At 37.2% G+C, this 16,249-nt stretch overlaps 1 protein-coding gene across 2 annotated transcripts; it reads left to right on the top strand.

The window, feature by feature from the left end:
- Window positions 1-7,169: 7,169 nt before the first annotated feature.
- Window positions 7,170-14,992, top strand: LOC107794104 (ubiquitin domain-containing protein DSK2b). 2 transcript variants are annotated; one of them, XM_016616562.2, is made up of 8 exons: window positions 7,170-7,603; window positions 9,021-9,764; window positions 10,274-10,482; window positions 10,621-10,734; window positions 11,880-11,938; window positions 12,259-12,287; window positions 14,361-14,447; window positions 14,537-14,992. In XM_016616562.2, exons 1-8 carry the CDS (start codon window positions 7,348-7,350, stop codon window positions 14,683-14,685), a joined length of 1,647 nt encoding a protein of 548 aa, XP_016472048.2. In that variant the 5' UTR covers window positions 7,170-7,347; the 3' UTR covers window positions 14,686-14,992. The 2 variants fall into 2 exon arrangements, with proteins under 2 accessions (XP_016472048.2, XP_016472050.2); XM_016616564.2 differs by lacking the exon at window positions 14,361-14,447.
- Window positions 14,993-16,249: the final 1,257 nt, after the last annotated feature.

Here is a 16,249-nt window from a genome sequence, read left to right as displayed (position 1 = left end):
GGAGATGTCTTAAGGAAGAGAACCGTATTGCAAGTTCAACAAGCACCACCACAACCATAATGTTACAACCAACTCCTCAAATTTCGTGAAGAGGATAACCGTAGGCACATGTACAGAATTGTAAAGGAAGGAAATTAATGAATTAGATAAATTATCATAGAAATAAAATTTTCACACACGGCACGGACAACTCACGTGCCAATAATATGAATCGCTTGGCATGGTCACATGCCTCCAGTCTCAGCATATTATACAGGAGCAATTAAACAAGTACACTTGTATATGATAATAAAATAAGATTCTCATGCTCCTGGACTGGTATAAATAACACGCCATAGTGTAAACATGTGCAAAGTCTGCTATCACACTTCAAATCGGCAATTTAACGCAGAAATAGTAACTACCCCGTTTATTCAGGGAATTAGCCTCTTGTAACCTCAAGTGTAGCCCAGATAGTTCTCAACAAAGGTAAGAACACGATAAACGTTATAACTTTACGCTTAATAGTCAACTCTAGGCATATCATAGCCTAAGCATTCTTTCGAGTATAAATACTTGCCCCGATGCCCGCACATTGGCTCAAACCTCACATATATGCACACTCATAGCGCGTAGCTATCACAAATAATTAACGCAACTAGTGCCTCCACTGGATTTAAATAAAATACTCACTTCAAACAGGTCGCAACCTTGGAAGAATATGCTTCTGAGAACTCCCAGTCTCCAAATTCATAGGACGCATGAATCATCATAATTGATCCCAACTCTAGCATTTGAATGACAAACACATCTCTCATGCACAATCATCCCATGAGGAATTCTTCCAAATATTTTCCGTGCCACATAGCAATAACTAGAATATCAACAGTCTATCAACCAGGTGAGTACCGCAATACCAATGAACATCTGTAAGTCAAAACACTATGCGCCTTCTAAAATGCGCACCCTTCTTAGGGATTACCGAGCAGTTATAACATTCACCTAAATATCTGAAACTGACCATGCTGTCCAAAATTCTTGACCTTCCCTTCAAGACTGAACTGCCAGCTTGTAGATGTAAATCTTAATCTCACACAACACACCACATCTATCATGCCATCATGTGACAAGCACAAGAATCTCATTATGAACTCTGAGTCACCAACAAATTACATACCTGGTTAGTTAGAAACCTTTTTCTTGCTTCCTTCCATGAGGAAATCACAATACACAACACGTTCCCCACACCGGAAAAAAAATATCTGGTTCAAATCATGGTAGAAACCATCAAGAACACTTTGAAATCCATTTGCACATAACCAAGTCATTAGAGTTGAATCTCCCTAATTCTAACCAAGCCACGCAGGTCACCAAACCCAAGAATATTGCCACCAAAACATCTGTAGAGCCTCACCACATCATAGGTAACCAAATCATACCATTACCATACTGGTCTAGCCTGCTACTAATCGTTCTATTTTCTCCGAGTTTCTTCTGAATTATACTCAAGTTGTCACTTCTCCTTGTCAAAGCTCCACAATCCTTACCCAAAGTTCAATACAAGACATCCTAACATAAAATCACATCGCCCTAAGGCCCATAAGTTACTGTATTCTTCTTAAGCACCCCATAAGCACCACAACCGAAACGCCCACTCTGAAAATAGCTTATGTGAATTTAAAATTGTTCTTTTACCTTTCTTATGCTGGACTGTAGAATCCATAATCATACAAAATTACTGCAAGTCCGACACCATTAAATGTAAATCTCAGATTCTATCCATACACATATTCGAAAAAATTCCCGATTGCCATATATAAATCTTGAACCCATTAGAACTTTCTCCAGAGTCACCCACTTTTCTCAAATCTAAATTGCACCGCCCAAACGGACTGAAAGACACGTGCCCCATTAGCACAACAACACTCAAAGAAGTAACCCTTCTTTAACACCACCATTCAAATTCATACTCCGTGCGCACTACATCCTTCAAATAACAACTTAATCATTCCATGTTTTTCATATTTTTATAAAGTGTAATATAACCCGTATCTAGGAATTTCCTTACTTGAGTCATCTCCAATCTCAACCTCTACATTCATAACTGATCTACAAGTATGTCTCAGACCAAAACTAAAATTTAACATATAACTATGAAATCAAACAGTCAATAGTAGGCTCCCTCACTTAGCTCAAAGCCATAGATCATTTCATTTAATAACTCACAACACCCATATCGTATTACTGCCATGATACTGCAGCGAGATTCAACAAAATTCTTCACAGGCTCATGCAACACCAACCATAAAAATACCTCAATCATCCGCCAAGCTCGCATTTATTCTCTTGACAGTCAAGTCAATTTTCTCACCCAAATTCAAATTCAGATCTCAACACATTCACTCTGCTGGTAGAAAAGAACTCTACGCTCAACATTATAATGACCGCACATCCGTAGTTTACCTCGCAGGTGATAACCCACCTCCTTAGCTTCAACCTGACATCTCTCCATAACCTTTCACAGCCACAACTACTATGCCATCACTTAATCTTCCTGGGTCTGAACTCACCACAAGATATGAAAAATCTACTTCATTCCACATTTAAACAACATGAAAAATCTTTCAACACACTCAAAACTCGAGACTATACGTCACATCAATATAGAAATCAAGCACCCAATAGTCCTTTTCACATCCCAAACAAACTCTTCCCGTCATATTTGAACTATCTGGACACATCCCACAGTCACATCATACTCTTCATATAGCCATTCAAGAGCTCATCGATCCATAAATTTCACTCATAGGGACATTACCAGATATATGAGTCCAAATGTACAAGTTCACACAATTGAAACTACTGAGCCTAAGCTGCGGTCTAAATCTGGCCTCAAGTCCTCCATACTAGCCCATCACCAAACACACAAAATACACATCTCGAACCTCGTTTAGAGAATCACAAGTCGGCGATGAACAACTGATACTGAGCACTCACATGCGCACACGAATGCGTGGAAGGAATTCAAAATGATTACGCTTCAAGCTGAATCAATACCGCACGATAAGGAAATAAAGATGTGATGTTTATCCTAAATGTCATGTAGTCTCTCAAAGATAAATATGGACGTCATCATACCGATCTGCAAGACTCTACTAGATATTTGCTCATGACATGTAGAACATATGAACCTAGAGCTCTGATACCACCTTGTCACGACCCAAAATCTGACTAGTCGTGATGGCACATAACCCAACCCGCTAGGTAAGCCAATTATCAACTATACAATTCCAATGTATTTAATAAGGCAAATAATTAAAAGAAAATATATGAAACCAATACATTTTTTCAAGAACTGGTAGTACAAATCATGAGCTTCTAAGAATAGAGTTTACAAAGCTGGTATGAAATAAATACATTATCTGTTTGAAAAGTACATAAACAAAGTTTTATGAATCTAAGGCTACCATGAACAAGAGGGAGCTATAACCGGAACACAGGTACACCTTCAGATCTAGCTCCCGACGAACGCAACAACATCAGCAACCAACATCTGCACGCAAGGTGCAGAAGTGTAGTATGAGTACAATCGACCCCATGTACTCAATAAGTAACAAATCTAACCTTAGGTTGAAAGTAGTGACGAACTTGTACCAAGGGCAGAGTCCAACTCCAATAACCAACAATAGTTCATAACCACATAAAGTAAGTAATGAAAGAAGTAACCCAAGGAATAAATGCTCAACTAAATCATGATTTTCAAAAATAGTTCTGCCTTTTAAGTCCCAAGTCGTTTACCCAAGTTGCCAAAAATACGAATAAGTTTGAAAACAGTAATTTTTCCAAAAATCCTTTTAACAATGATAAGATGTTTTATTTTCTTTCCAGATAACCAATGGAAAATGCATCACTATGCCTCGTAGACCAATATGTGTGAGATGTCATGAATGACGTGATACCGTACAATGTGAGGAAAATACATCTCTATATCTGTATGTCATGGGCGCATGTCAATGCAATGTATCTTAGTGATAAAATCATATGCATATTTCCCAGAGTATCAATTCACCCAGTCCTCACAGTCACTCAATCCTCACAGTCACTCAATCCTCCCAATCGTTCGACACTCGCACTCGACACTCGAAACTCACACTCAATAGGTACATGTGCTCACTGGGGGTGTGTACAGACTCCGGAGGGGCTCCTTCAGCCCAAATGCTATAATCTGCACGGACAACTCACGTGCTGCACGGGCAACTCACGTGCTGCACGGGCAACTCACTTGCTATAGTATCAATATCTGGATTTGCACGGACAACTCACGTGCTATAATAAGCCAATCTAGCCTGCTGCGGCGGGCAACCTGATCTCATAATAATAAAGTATATAAAGCCAATATGGTCTGCTGCGGCGTGCAGCCCGATCCCATATTTATCCTCATAATCAGGCCCTCGGCCTCACTCAATCATCAATCTCTCCCGTCTCTCGGGCTCACAATGTCATGAAAATAGCCCGAAAATGATGATATGGTGTATCAATAAATAACAACAAAGACTGAGATATGATATGCAATGAAATGAATATGACTGATTATAAATTTTCAATTTAAAACAAATAATTCATAGCAATATGACCTATATGGGTCCCAATAATACTGGCATATAGCCTCAACATGATTTTTAATATGATTCTTAGATATATTTCTTCAACATATAAAACTGCATGGAAAATGCCTAGATTATTTGACTACAAAATTCCACGAAACAATTACGTCACGATTTCTATGGTGAACGCCCACACGCCCGTCACGTAGCATGTGCTTCACCTCCAAACAATTCACATAATACGATATTCAGGGTTCATACCCTCATCTCCAATATTAGAAGAGTTACTTACCTCGAACAAGCCAAATCCAATGTCGAGCAAGCTAAACAATGCTCCAGAAATTTCATTATGCGCGTATCAACTTCCAAATGGCTCGAATCTAGTCATAATTAATTTGATTCTATTAATACAAATTATTGTAATTAATTCCATAAGAAAATACTAATTTTCCAATAAAAATTCAAAATTAACTCAATATTGAGTTAAGAACACTTACCCCGTTGTTTTCCTTGAAAATCTCCCAAAAATCGCCTCTTCTCGAGCTCCAAATCGGTAAAAATAGAAAATGGAACTAAGTCCCATTTTCAGAACTTAAACTCTCTGCCCAGTCATTTCTTTTATGCGATCGCGGACCAACTCACGCGATCGCAAAGCACAATTTTTCATTGCCCAAAAATAACTCTACGCAATCGCGGGAAATTCTACGCGATCGCGAAGCACGATCTCTACAAGCCTACGTGATCGCAAACCTTCTCACGAAATCGCGAAGCATTAAGCGCGTGGCCCAGCTCCTCCCTCCGTTCCTCTTCGCGAACGCGACCTAGCCCACGCATTCACGATGCACAACCTACACGATCGCAAATGCCTTCATGCGATCGCATAACACAAAATCTCAGTGCTCCAACTTAACCTATGCGATCGCGGACATTCTCATGCTATCGCGTGGAAGGAAACCAGTGACAGAAAACCGACATTCTTGAGCTGGAATGCAAAGTCCAAAATTGATCTGATAGCCGTCTGAAACTCACCCGAGACCCTCGAGACCTCAACCAAATACACCAATAAGTTCTAAAACATGATACGAACTTAGTAGAAACCTCAAATCACATCCAACAATGCTAAAACCACGAATAATACCCCAATTCAAGCCTAATGAACTTTGAAATTTCCAATTTATACAAACGGCGCTGGAACCTATCAAATCATGTCCGATTGACCACAAATTTTGCACACAAGTCATAAATGGCAAAACAGAGGTATTCCAATTTTCAGAATTGGGTTCTGACCACGATATCAAAAAGTCAACTCCCCGGTCAAACTTTTCAAAAATTCAACTTTCGTCATTTCAAGCCTAATTCCACTACGGACCTCCAAATAATTTTTCGGACATGCTCCTAAGCCCCAAATCCTTCCGGACCCGAACCAACTAACCCGATAAGTCATAAAATAACTATAAAGCACAAATTGAGCAATAAATGGGAAAATATGGTTGTAATACTCAAAACGACCGGCCGAATCGTTACACATTCCGTAAATTGCTTTGTCCCTCATATATAGCATCCTCAATACCCATTTCTATATACGAATCCAAATATTCAAAGTACACGTCAACTACCCGATCACTAGGAATATTTTTTGCAACAATGACGACTTCCTTATCAGTTGAAACTAGCCTCATTTTGTCACCTAGCCTCCTGGGCTTGTGCTAAAAAGTTACCGAGTCATTCCCATAATCGCGTAATTCAACCATAAATTTGGGACTATTGAATATTGGAATAAAGAATGGAGTTCACATGAGTACACACACAATATTTATTTTATATTGTTCACCTTTTGTATGACATATAAAATTCGAGATAAGGACCACAATATTATAGAACTTCAAAAGACAATAAAGTATTATAAAAATAGTGGAGATTTCGAAAATAAATTAAGAAGGAATATTTACAAAATACAAGTAGCAAGAACACACACCATAACCAGGGTGTATTTCACCATTGCTCATAATAATTATTGATGGGATCGCAAGTAATAAAAACTTGAACTATAATCAAGAATGCTAGTTTTTTTTTACTTACCGTAAAAGAGATAAAATGAGTGAATTGGAGAAGGGAGGCTCTTGGAAAATGAGGGAAACTGACTGAATTAGGGATGAAAGAGCGGGTATTTCTTTTCCTTAAGCATCACGTGCAATCATGTGTTATGTTTCTGTTAGGTTTTTAACGGGAGTGAGTATTCTAGACTAAAAATACCTCAAGTTTTGTAAACTTAAAGAACAAAAAGTAATAAAGGTTTATATTTAGAGGATAAAGTTAAGCCCATATAGGGTAAATTTGGCTAAAAATTTAACTTTCTTCTCACACTGTATAATACTATATCCGTTCAATTTTATGTGAAACTATTTATTTTTTGGTTCGTTCAAAAAAAAATGAGCCTTTTTAAATTTAAAAATAATTTTACTTAAATTTATAATTTTATCTCTAATAAATTTTTATAACCACACAAATATTGGGACCCTTTTTGAATTGTTTAGACCTCAAAATACTAAAATTGGAATGTAGGGTAATATACAACAATTATTATTTGTCCCATTACTACATTATACCAAACAAATAGCCCATCATCTCTCACTCTCTCTAACTATCTCTTCCCCTATAAGTGTGAAATCCTCCGAGCTAGGGCTTCAATTCCATTCCTCCACCGATCCCTCATTCAAACTCCATACTCTCCGCTCTCACCAATTCAATCGATATTGATTTGAGTATGGGCGGAGGCGATACTACTACTACAACGGTCAAAGACGAAGTAGCCGAGAATAACGCCGGCGGTGGTGGTGAAACAGTTACGATCAACGTTCGATGTTCCAACGGCTCCAAATTCTCCGTTCAAGTGAGCCTCGATTCCACCGTCGGATCATTCAAGTCCGTCCTTTCTCAGCCGTCCGATATCCCTGCCGAACAGCAGAGGTTGATCTATAAAGGCCGGATCTTAAAGGACGACCAAACCCTAACAAGCTACGGTATTAATTATATCTAATTGTTTTTGTTCCTTTTTTGCGCAATATAGGTAGGCAATTTTTTGTCGTATTTTTATTGTTAATTAATGCTGAATTATTTGTATTAGGTAAGTATTCTTTTTATTTGTTATGTTACTGATCAATCAATCAATTGTACTTCAATTATAAGCTAGTTAGGGTTTGTGATGCAAATGCTATAAATTTCCTGCTTTATTTATCTTATTTGTTGATGTAAAAAGGTTCTTGTATCTTTAAATGTTTTTATGTTTGTTTGCATAAATGTCTAAAAGTCTAGATTTCTTGGAGTTTAGCTACTGAATGTAGGCTAATATGAAGATCAGGGACTTCAATTGGTTTTGCTCATGAATTTTTCTGTTCAACTCATAAAGAGTGTATTAGTTCTTGGGATTTGCTAATACATGGTCCCAGTGATGACTGGGGCAGTTAAAAAGCGGCGATTTTGAGGAATAATGTTAAGAATTTGTTCCGTGCTGAAATAAATGCATATAGGAAGCTGTTTTAAGGAATAAAAAAGGAATGCATGTAGAAGCTGTTTCCCGAACTGGAGGGGAGTCTTAATTTTGGAAAATAATTCATTGGGAATATTAGAGGATGTTGTGAATTTTTGGAACGGAGAAGTATCTTCTTTGACTGCAGTGAAGGAGATTTCCTAGTGATTGAGTAACTTTGACATCTTAGATACGAATCTTCGGTGCAACACTTTGATCTGAGCCCATTTTGCTCCATCTTTGGTAGGTAGGATAACCTTTACAAGGTATTCTCAATACTTTCTCGATTTAGAAGTGCAAATACAGCCTCTATGTCTGTATTCTTTCCCGAATAGATGGAAATAATTGATAAATAAGGTGTTATTATATTAGGAAGCACCATATTTCAATTCTAATAGACAAAAGATCTTGCTCGTTTAATTACCAAATACTACGTACTATATCATGGTTTGTCTTGGGACAAGAAATAGGTAAAGGTCAATAAGTGGAGAAAAGTGTGGAGGAAAGATGCAGTGGTACTGGGGTCTTTGGCTCTTTTGTTAGAGGATAAAATATGCATCTGGAACTGCATATAGTGGAGACTGTGAATTTTGTTGTTGGAGCTCTGTTTCCACTTTAGTAAGTAAATTAAATTTGGCATGGATCTCCCCCCCTCGCCCCGCACACACACCAAAAAAAATGTAATTAGCTTCTGATTCGTTTCTGCACATGATGCCTACTTTGATGCCAATCAAGCTGATCCATTTCATGATTGGTTAGTTATCACTGCGTTACATTCAATATTGAGTTTTAAAATAAAATGCTATCAGGATGCGGGGCCAAACTTCTCTTTTATCTGCTTGCTTATTGCATGTTATCAGGCTGTCAGACTGATAATCTTAGCAATCTTATTTTATTTTTGTGGCAAACAGGTCTGGAGGCAGATCACACAGTTCATCTGGTTCGAGGTTTTGCCCCAGCTGCTTCCGCTGGTGCAACCAATGCTGGAAATCCAAATACTAATCAGAATATACCAGGGGATGCCCCGCCAAATGTAGGGGGGCCATTTGCAGGAGTAGGTGGAGCTCCACTCTTTCCCGGACTTGGAAGTGGTGGTGGTCCGTTTGGAGCTGGTCTTCCAGATTTTGAGCAGGTCCAGCAGCAGCTGACTCAAAACCCCGACATGATGAGAGATATGATGAATATGCCTCTTGTTCAGAATCTAATGAATAACCCAGAAATCATCCGCAACTTGATCATGAACAATCCTCAAATGCGAGAGATCATGGATCGTAATCCCGAGCTCGCTCACATACTCAATGATCCTTCTACTCTTCGCCAGACAATGGAGGCTGCACGAAACCCTGAAATTATGCGTGAGATGATGCGCAATACTGACAGGGCAATGAGCAACATTGAATCCTCTCCTGAGGGATTTAACATGCTAAGGCGCATGTATGAAAATGTTCAAGAGCCATTTCTGAATGCAACAACCATGGCTGGAGATACAAGAAATGATTCAGGGGCAAACCCGTTCGCAGCTCTTTTGGGAGCCCAAGGTGGGGGGCAAGGCAGAAATCAGGCAACTAGTCCTCCAGTTACTGGTTCTGAGACAACTGCTAATCCTCCCGCTCCCAATACTAATCCACTTCCGAATCCTTGGGCATCAGCTGGCAGTAAGCTTCAACCAATTTCGTGTTCTATAACTGTTTTAGCTGCTAGTTTAAACCTTTTTATCTCATATTCTGTTGACTCAGGGTTCTTTGCATATTAAAAAAGCAACTTTTATCTCTCTTTTGTTGTTCTTCTGGAGATACTTTCATGCATCTTCACAACTGAGGGCGCCATGAAGTCATACTTGTGCAATTTGTGCTTAGAGCTTGTACATTTCAACACTTTTTTTCTACAGCCATTCTTTTCTTCTTTGTTCTTTTCTAGTAAATATTTTAAAGTTAGCATAATCTTCTCAGAATTTAGTAAAAACAGTTTTATACTTAATATGGAGAATCTAATTATGTAGTATTATTAGGGGCCTTTGGCTAATCAGAAGCCGAGGTCTTTTTTATGCAGTGGACTTCCTCTCAATGTGTTGATTGAGCATTTGTAATCTTGCTTTATTTTTATTGTTATTTTCTTCTTCAACTATTTCTGATAAGCAGGGTATCTTCTTCAACTATTTTTGCAGCTGGAGCCGCCCAAACGAATACCACTGCTAGGTCAAATGCTGCTGCGGATACTAGGGCGCCCCCTCTTGGTGGCTTGGGCGCTTTGCCAGATTTGCAGCAAATGCTAGGTGGCATGCCTGATGCCTCTTCTCTAAATCAGTTAATGCAGAATCCAGCCATCTCACAGATGATGCAGTCTCTCCTCTCAAATCCTCAGTACATGAACCAGGTATTTATTTACTCGTTTAAACTAAAGTTGCTGTCAGTGAGTTTAAGGCCTTATTTCTTCTTTCTTGGTTCTTTGTTTTCGTTTGTGGTGGAAAATTTCTTGTTAAGCTTCTCATTTCTTGAGCATCTTGGTGGCTAGATTTCTGGGCTCAACCCACAGCTAAGAAGCATGCTTGATTCCAACCCCCATCTCAGAGAAATGATGCAAAACCCTGAATTTATTCGTCAGTTGACGTCCCCTGAGACAATGCAGGTAATTGATGTCTTTATGTCGTGCTTGTTTGTCCTCTGGAGTGTGTACATGGTGCTGCATGAGTTGTAGCAAATATAGAAAATTGCATCACATTCTTTTTTTGATATGTAAAGATAAAAGTTATACCGTAACTCAAAAAGGTTAAAAGTACAATCCGGTGTAGACCCGGTTTGATTCACCGCTGGTGCATATCTATTTCCTTATTTAAAAAAAAGGTCAAAGTACTATTAGAAATACACTTAGTAGAATTGCTGCAGCAAAAGATAATGCGAAAAGGAAATAAAAAATACAAGATTACTTCTCTGGAAGCCTATATATTTGCCTTGAGCTTTTGCAGATCGATCTGGGGAGAACTTGAATCAGATTGTTTCAAGGGTCACATGCTTATCAATTGAGTTTATAAATGCCTCACTATGTATTAAAAAATGTAGATGTAGCCTTAGTGTAACCATGCACATCAAGCTGTCATATTGAAAGGCACTAAATCTTAATGTTGGGCAGCTAGAAGGAAAAAGAATAAAAAAAAGTTTTACTATGGAAAATGGAGGGGAAAAGAGCAACAGGAAAAACTCAAACAAATATGTTACTTTTTTCTTTTATTGGACAATTCTTGATCTACCTTCCACCCCTTGTTTACTCACTTAGATTCACTTTCTTACTAAATAAACTATGCTCTGACAATGTTCATTTACCATAAGTAAACTTCTCAGATTTTAGTGTCATGTATGATACGGTAGGTACTATATTTTATTGTTTCAATATAGAAACTGTACTTCAGATTTATTATTATTGAAACTGTTTTACATTTTCATTTCATTAAATGGAGTAAAATATTACTATATCTAATTACTTTGAACATGATCTAAGTTAGTTCTCGTATTACTGGTTAAGTGTCACTGATTCATCAAACATGCTTCCTGGGCACAATGTAAGAGATTCTAGATTGAATGTTTTCCATCCTTATAATTTAAAAGTTATTGTCCTGTCTATTGGAGCACCTAGGGTGCAGAAAGAAGCCTTTTGATATGTGTCTGGACATAAAACTTGATGAGTGCATAACTCTTTGGGTGTATTTTCTTTCTTTTTTTAAAAATAAAAACCCACTGTTCTGACATTTTTTTGACTATAATTCTTCTTCCTTTCAGCAAGTTATGACTTTACAGCAAGGGCTGTTGTCTCAACTTGGTCGGCAGCAAACAAACCAGTAAGTCTGGACATATCTGTGAAGCTTCCTTGGCCAGAGAATCTCACGCTTCATGGTTTATCTGATATGATGATATGCATCTCCCTGGATTCGCATTATTACTCACCATTATTTTAATACACTCACCAAAGAAAAAGAATTATCATCTTACATATTCTCATATTTCACTTGCCAAAGAGTAGTCTAGACCTTTCTAATTAGGAAGGATAAAAGATAAGCTTGTGAGTGGCTCTAGATCTTTATTCTGATTATTTGTATCAGTGGAGTAATTTTCTGCATTATGTCTATCTTTTCTGACAAAGTATCTTTCCCACTTGCAGAGGACAGGGTCAAGATGCTGGCCGAACAGGTGAAATTTTATTCTCTATTTCTCCCAATTTGATATCCTTATAAGAGTAATATACTCTTAGGTTGTTTTGAATTAGGCTGGGAGGGAAATGGTCTCTTGATTAATAATGTTATCTTGGAGCAAATAAATTTTCTTACACTTAATTCCAAGCATTGCTTAAGACTAGTATTTTGATGCAGAACTGGCTTGCTAGGAATACTACAATATATATATATATTTTTTTTTTATGCTCATTTATTTACCATATGTTTCATGAATATTTTGCCAAAGATTTGTTTAGGCAACTGAGATACCTACTTCTTAGTTTTGTTTTATTGCATAAGGATTCTAATATTTACAAGGATGACAGAGAACTCATTTGGATTTATGCCTGTTAGATCTACAACAGAGTTTATATTTTTGTTAAGAATATTGTTTGAAATTCTTAGGATGAGAAAAAATGGTTCTTTGAGGATTTAAAAGAAGTTAATTCAAATAAAATATATAAACGTCACAAATGAAATGTACAGAGGAGTGGCATATGACCAGCCATCCTTGTTCATAGTGGTTGGGGAGTCTCTCCAAACTACTAGTTCAGGGGTTCAAGGTTGGTAGACAATCTCAAAAAATAGAGTGGCATAAGTGTGAATAGTGAGACGAGATACAAATCAGTACCCAAGTAGTTTACTCTAGGGATCCGCATGTACTATTGTAGGCCAATTATGGATAAGCTGAAGAAAGGTTCCATGACGCATGCTATTTGTAGATGATTTTAACATCTTAATTAGTGAAATTAGCGAGTAAGTCAATTAAAAGTGGGAACTGGGAGAAGCACTCTAGTTTTATGATAAGTAAAAATAAGACGAGCTGCAAGTTATAATAATAGCAGTGAGATGAGATCAGATGATATAATGGTGCATAAATGTAGACAATTCAAATATTTAGGATCATATGTGAGTAGAATGATGTGATAGATGAAGACAGCAGCAACAACAACAACAACCCAGTGAAAATCCCACAAGAAAATCTCACAAATGGGGTCTGAGGAGGGTAGGATGTACGCAGCCTTACCCCTACCCCGGGAGGGCAGAGAGACAGAGACGGTTTCCGATAGACCCTCGGCTAAAGAAGATGGAAGAAGCGCTGATAGATGTGATAGATGAAGACGCAACACAAATTAAAAGAGGATCGTTACATGGAGGAGTTTTAAGAGAGTTATGAACTATGCGGATGCCTAACAAAGTGAAACCCATGTTCTATGCAATGGCTGTGAGATCAACAACCTTATATGGGAATGAGTGTTGGAATTTTAAAGCCATCTGTATCCACAAGATAAATAACACCAAATTTTATAAAAATGCATATGTAAGATATGGATGTAAGTAGCAAACATAGAGGATAAGATGAGGTCATTTTTTCCATCTCCTAAGTAGATCTCCATATGCACTAGTCAGACTGATGTGCTACAACCTGATGATTGAAAGTGCTAAAAGAAGACAATGAAAACCTAAAACTATATGGAAGAAAGGATTAGTAAAAGGACCTGCAAATCTCGAAATTAATATGGATTTAGCCCAAAAGATCATACAATCAAAGCAAAGAATCCGTATATGCGTTGTTAGACTTATATCTGGTCAAGTGTTCGCTAGAAATCTCTTTTTGTTGTTAGAGACTCATCTCTTCGAATAAGGATATGTACCAGATTTAGAAAAACTCTACTTTAAGGGAATCTCTAATGTTTATTTTAAGTAGGGAATACATAATATTCCGTAAAAGATAAATTATTTAGTACTGGAATAAAATGGACCTGAATAGAACAGAATTTAAAACAGACGAGTCACTGATTTGAGATTCGTGATTAGATTGATGGGTGATTTTCAAATCATTTTTTTGACTGTGAAGCTCTGATATTCAGGTTGCCCTGTTGACTGAAGGGGATAGCAATTTGTTATGCTGATAGAAGCAATATTCAGCTTATTGTTTTGAGTTTGTTGAAATGCTATGTACAATTAAGGTTGGAGAAATACAATGCAATTTTGTGTGCATTATTGGTTAGTTTTACTCATATCAGCTAGGTGATTTTAATAATTGCAGCATTTGACAACATGGGAATGGAAATGCTGATGAACATGTTCGGTGGACTTGGGACGGGGGGATTGGGTGTACCCAACAGATCCAATGGTTATTTGACTCTCTCGCCGTCTGTCTCTCTTTCTCTCTCTCTCTCTGACATGACCTATGCTCATTTTCCTCTTGATGTGTTATTGTAGTGCCCCCAGAGGAATTATACGCCACTCAGTTAGCCCAGTTACAAGAAATGGGTTTTTTTGACACTCAAGAAAATATCCGGGCACTTATTGCCACTGCAGGGAATGTGCACGCTGCGGTAGAGCGACTTCTAGGGAACACTGGACAGTAGTGTATGGATATTCTCTTTTGTACGACTATATAGCTCCTGGTGGGGACAGATGAAATTGTTGATGTGGACAGAAGAAGCATCAAATCTTGGATAGAAATAAATTTGTGGAGTTTGATTTTTTGGAACGAACTCTCATCTCATCCCTCATTGTCTCTTACCTCGGGCCAAAAAGGAAAAAAGTTCTTCAGTTCATTGTACATACAATGTTAAAATCAGCCCCTTAAATTGTTCATTATAATATGATATATCGTACAATTTACTGTAGCATTTCCTTTTCGATTTTCTAGTTGGAACATTATGCTGGATGTTATCTGCCTGCTGTATTTGTCTATTTTGGTTTTGTGCTATGGACTAATATGTCAGAGGTGGTTTTTGTACTTCAAGCTTAATGATTGTTACTGCTGGGAATCTTTAATTGTTGTAAGGCAGGTTGTGCAAACCGGCTATGAATTGGGCACTTGGTGCATGTCGAAGGATGTATTGCAAAAGGCAACTTAGGCAATGCGAGATATTCTTATCTTAAGGGTGAATGGGTGCACATAGGAGTAATAACCTAAGATCAGATTCTAATTGTAGTTATTAGTGCGAGTCATTTGCTTCAGCCATGGTATGCAGGTTCACTTGACATCTGTGCTTGTAGGCTGTAGCAACTTGCATGTGCACGTACACGCGCAAGTTGGTTCGGACACTATGTTACCATCCCAAAAAAGAATAAAATTGGAACTCACTTGTTATTTGTAGGCAAATGAGTGTTACATATTTGGCAAATGCCAAATTTAGCAACTGATAGCGATATTAATAGTGTGAACTGTGAACAATGAGGGATAAGCTCAAGTGTACCCTGATTCTTTTACTCAAATCTGATACAATATAGGGGTGTTCAAACCGAATTGAAAAACCGCACCAAATCGAAAAGTCAAACCAAATCGATTAAAAAACCCGACTAGGTTTGGTATTGAGTAAAAAGAACCTGAACCAAACCGACATATAAATATATAATTTTTATATATACTTTTAAGATTTTATATAGAATTTTCTTTAAAAAATGTCTAGAAATATTTGGGATTCTCTTACAGGATATAGTATTAAATAGAATATGAAGTGTTCCATTTATTAACCTTAAATAATGGGTTGTATGATCACTTTCTTATCAAGTGTTACTGAAATGCGTCAATCTCTTTGTTCTTCCATATTAATATGTCAAGATCTATTAAATTCTTATATCTTTTTCGAATTTGAAGTGGTTATTATTATTTAGGTATCATCTTGATTTTTATATTTAGTTACTAAATTCGATTAACCTTGAAAGTGTACATCAACGAAAATTATTGTCAGACGACTAAAAAATTAACTATCATGTGTTACTAACAAAATTCTCCCATAAGAATATTTTAATAAATAATATATTTGTCAAGTTTTTAAATTTTTACTATACATAAATTTACTTATAAAAAATTTAACAAAGTAAGATTGAAATAATATTTAAGTAACAAAAAACCTGAAAATCCGACAAAACCGAACCAATCCAAACCGATATAACTGGTTTGGTTTGGTTTTGATAAAA

The sequence above is a fragment of the Nicotiana tabacum genome, chromosome 17, assembly GCF_000715075.1.
Source record: "Nicotiana tabacum cultivar K326 chromosome 17, ASM71507v2, whole genome shotgun sequence".
Taxonomy (NCBI): domain Eukaryota; kingdom Viridiplantae; phylum Streptophyta; class Magnoliopsida; order Solanales; family Solanaceae; genus Nicotiana; species Nicotiana tabacum.
Note: the sequence above shows the minus strand (reverse complement) of the source record. Positions and strands in the feature narration are given on the sequence as shown.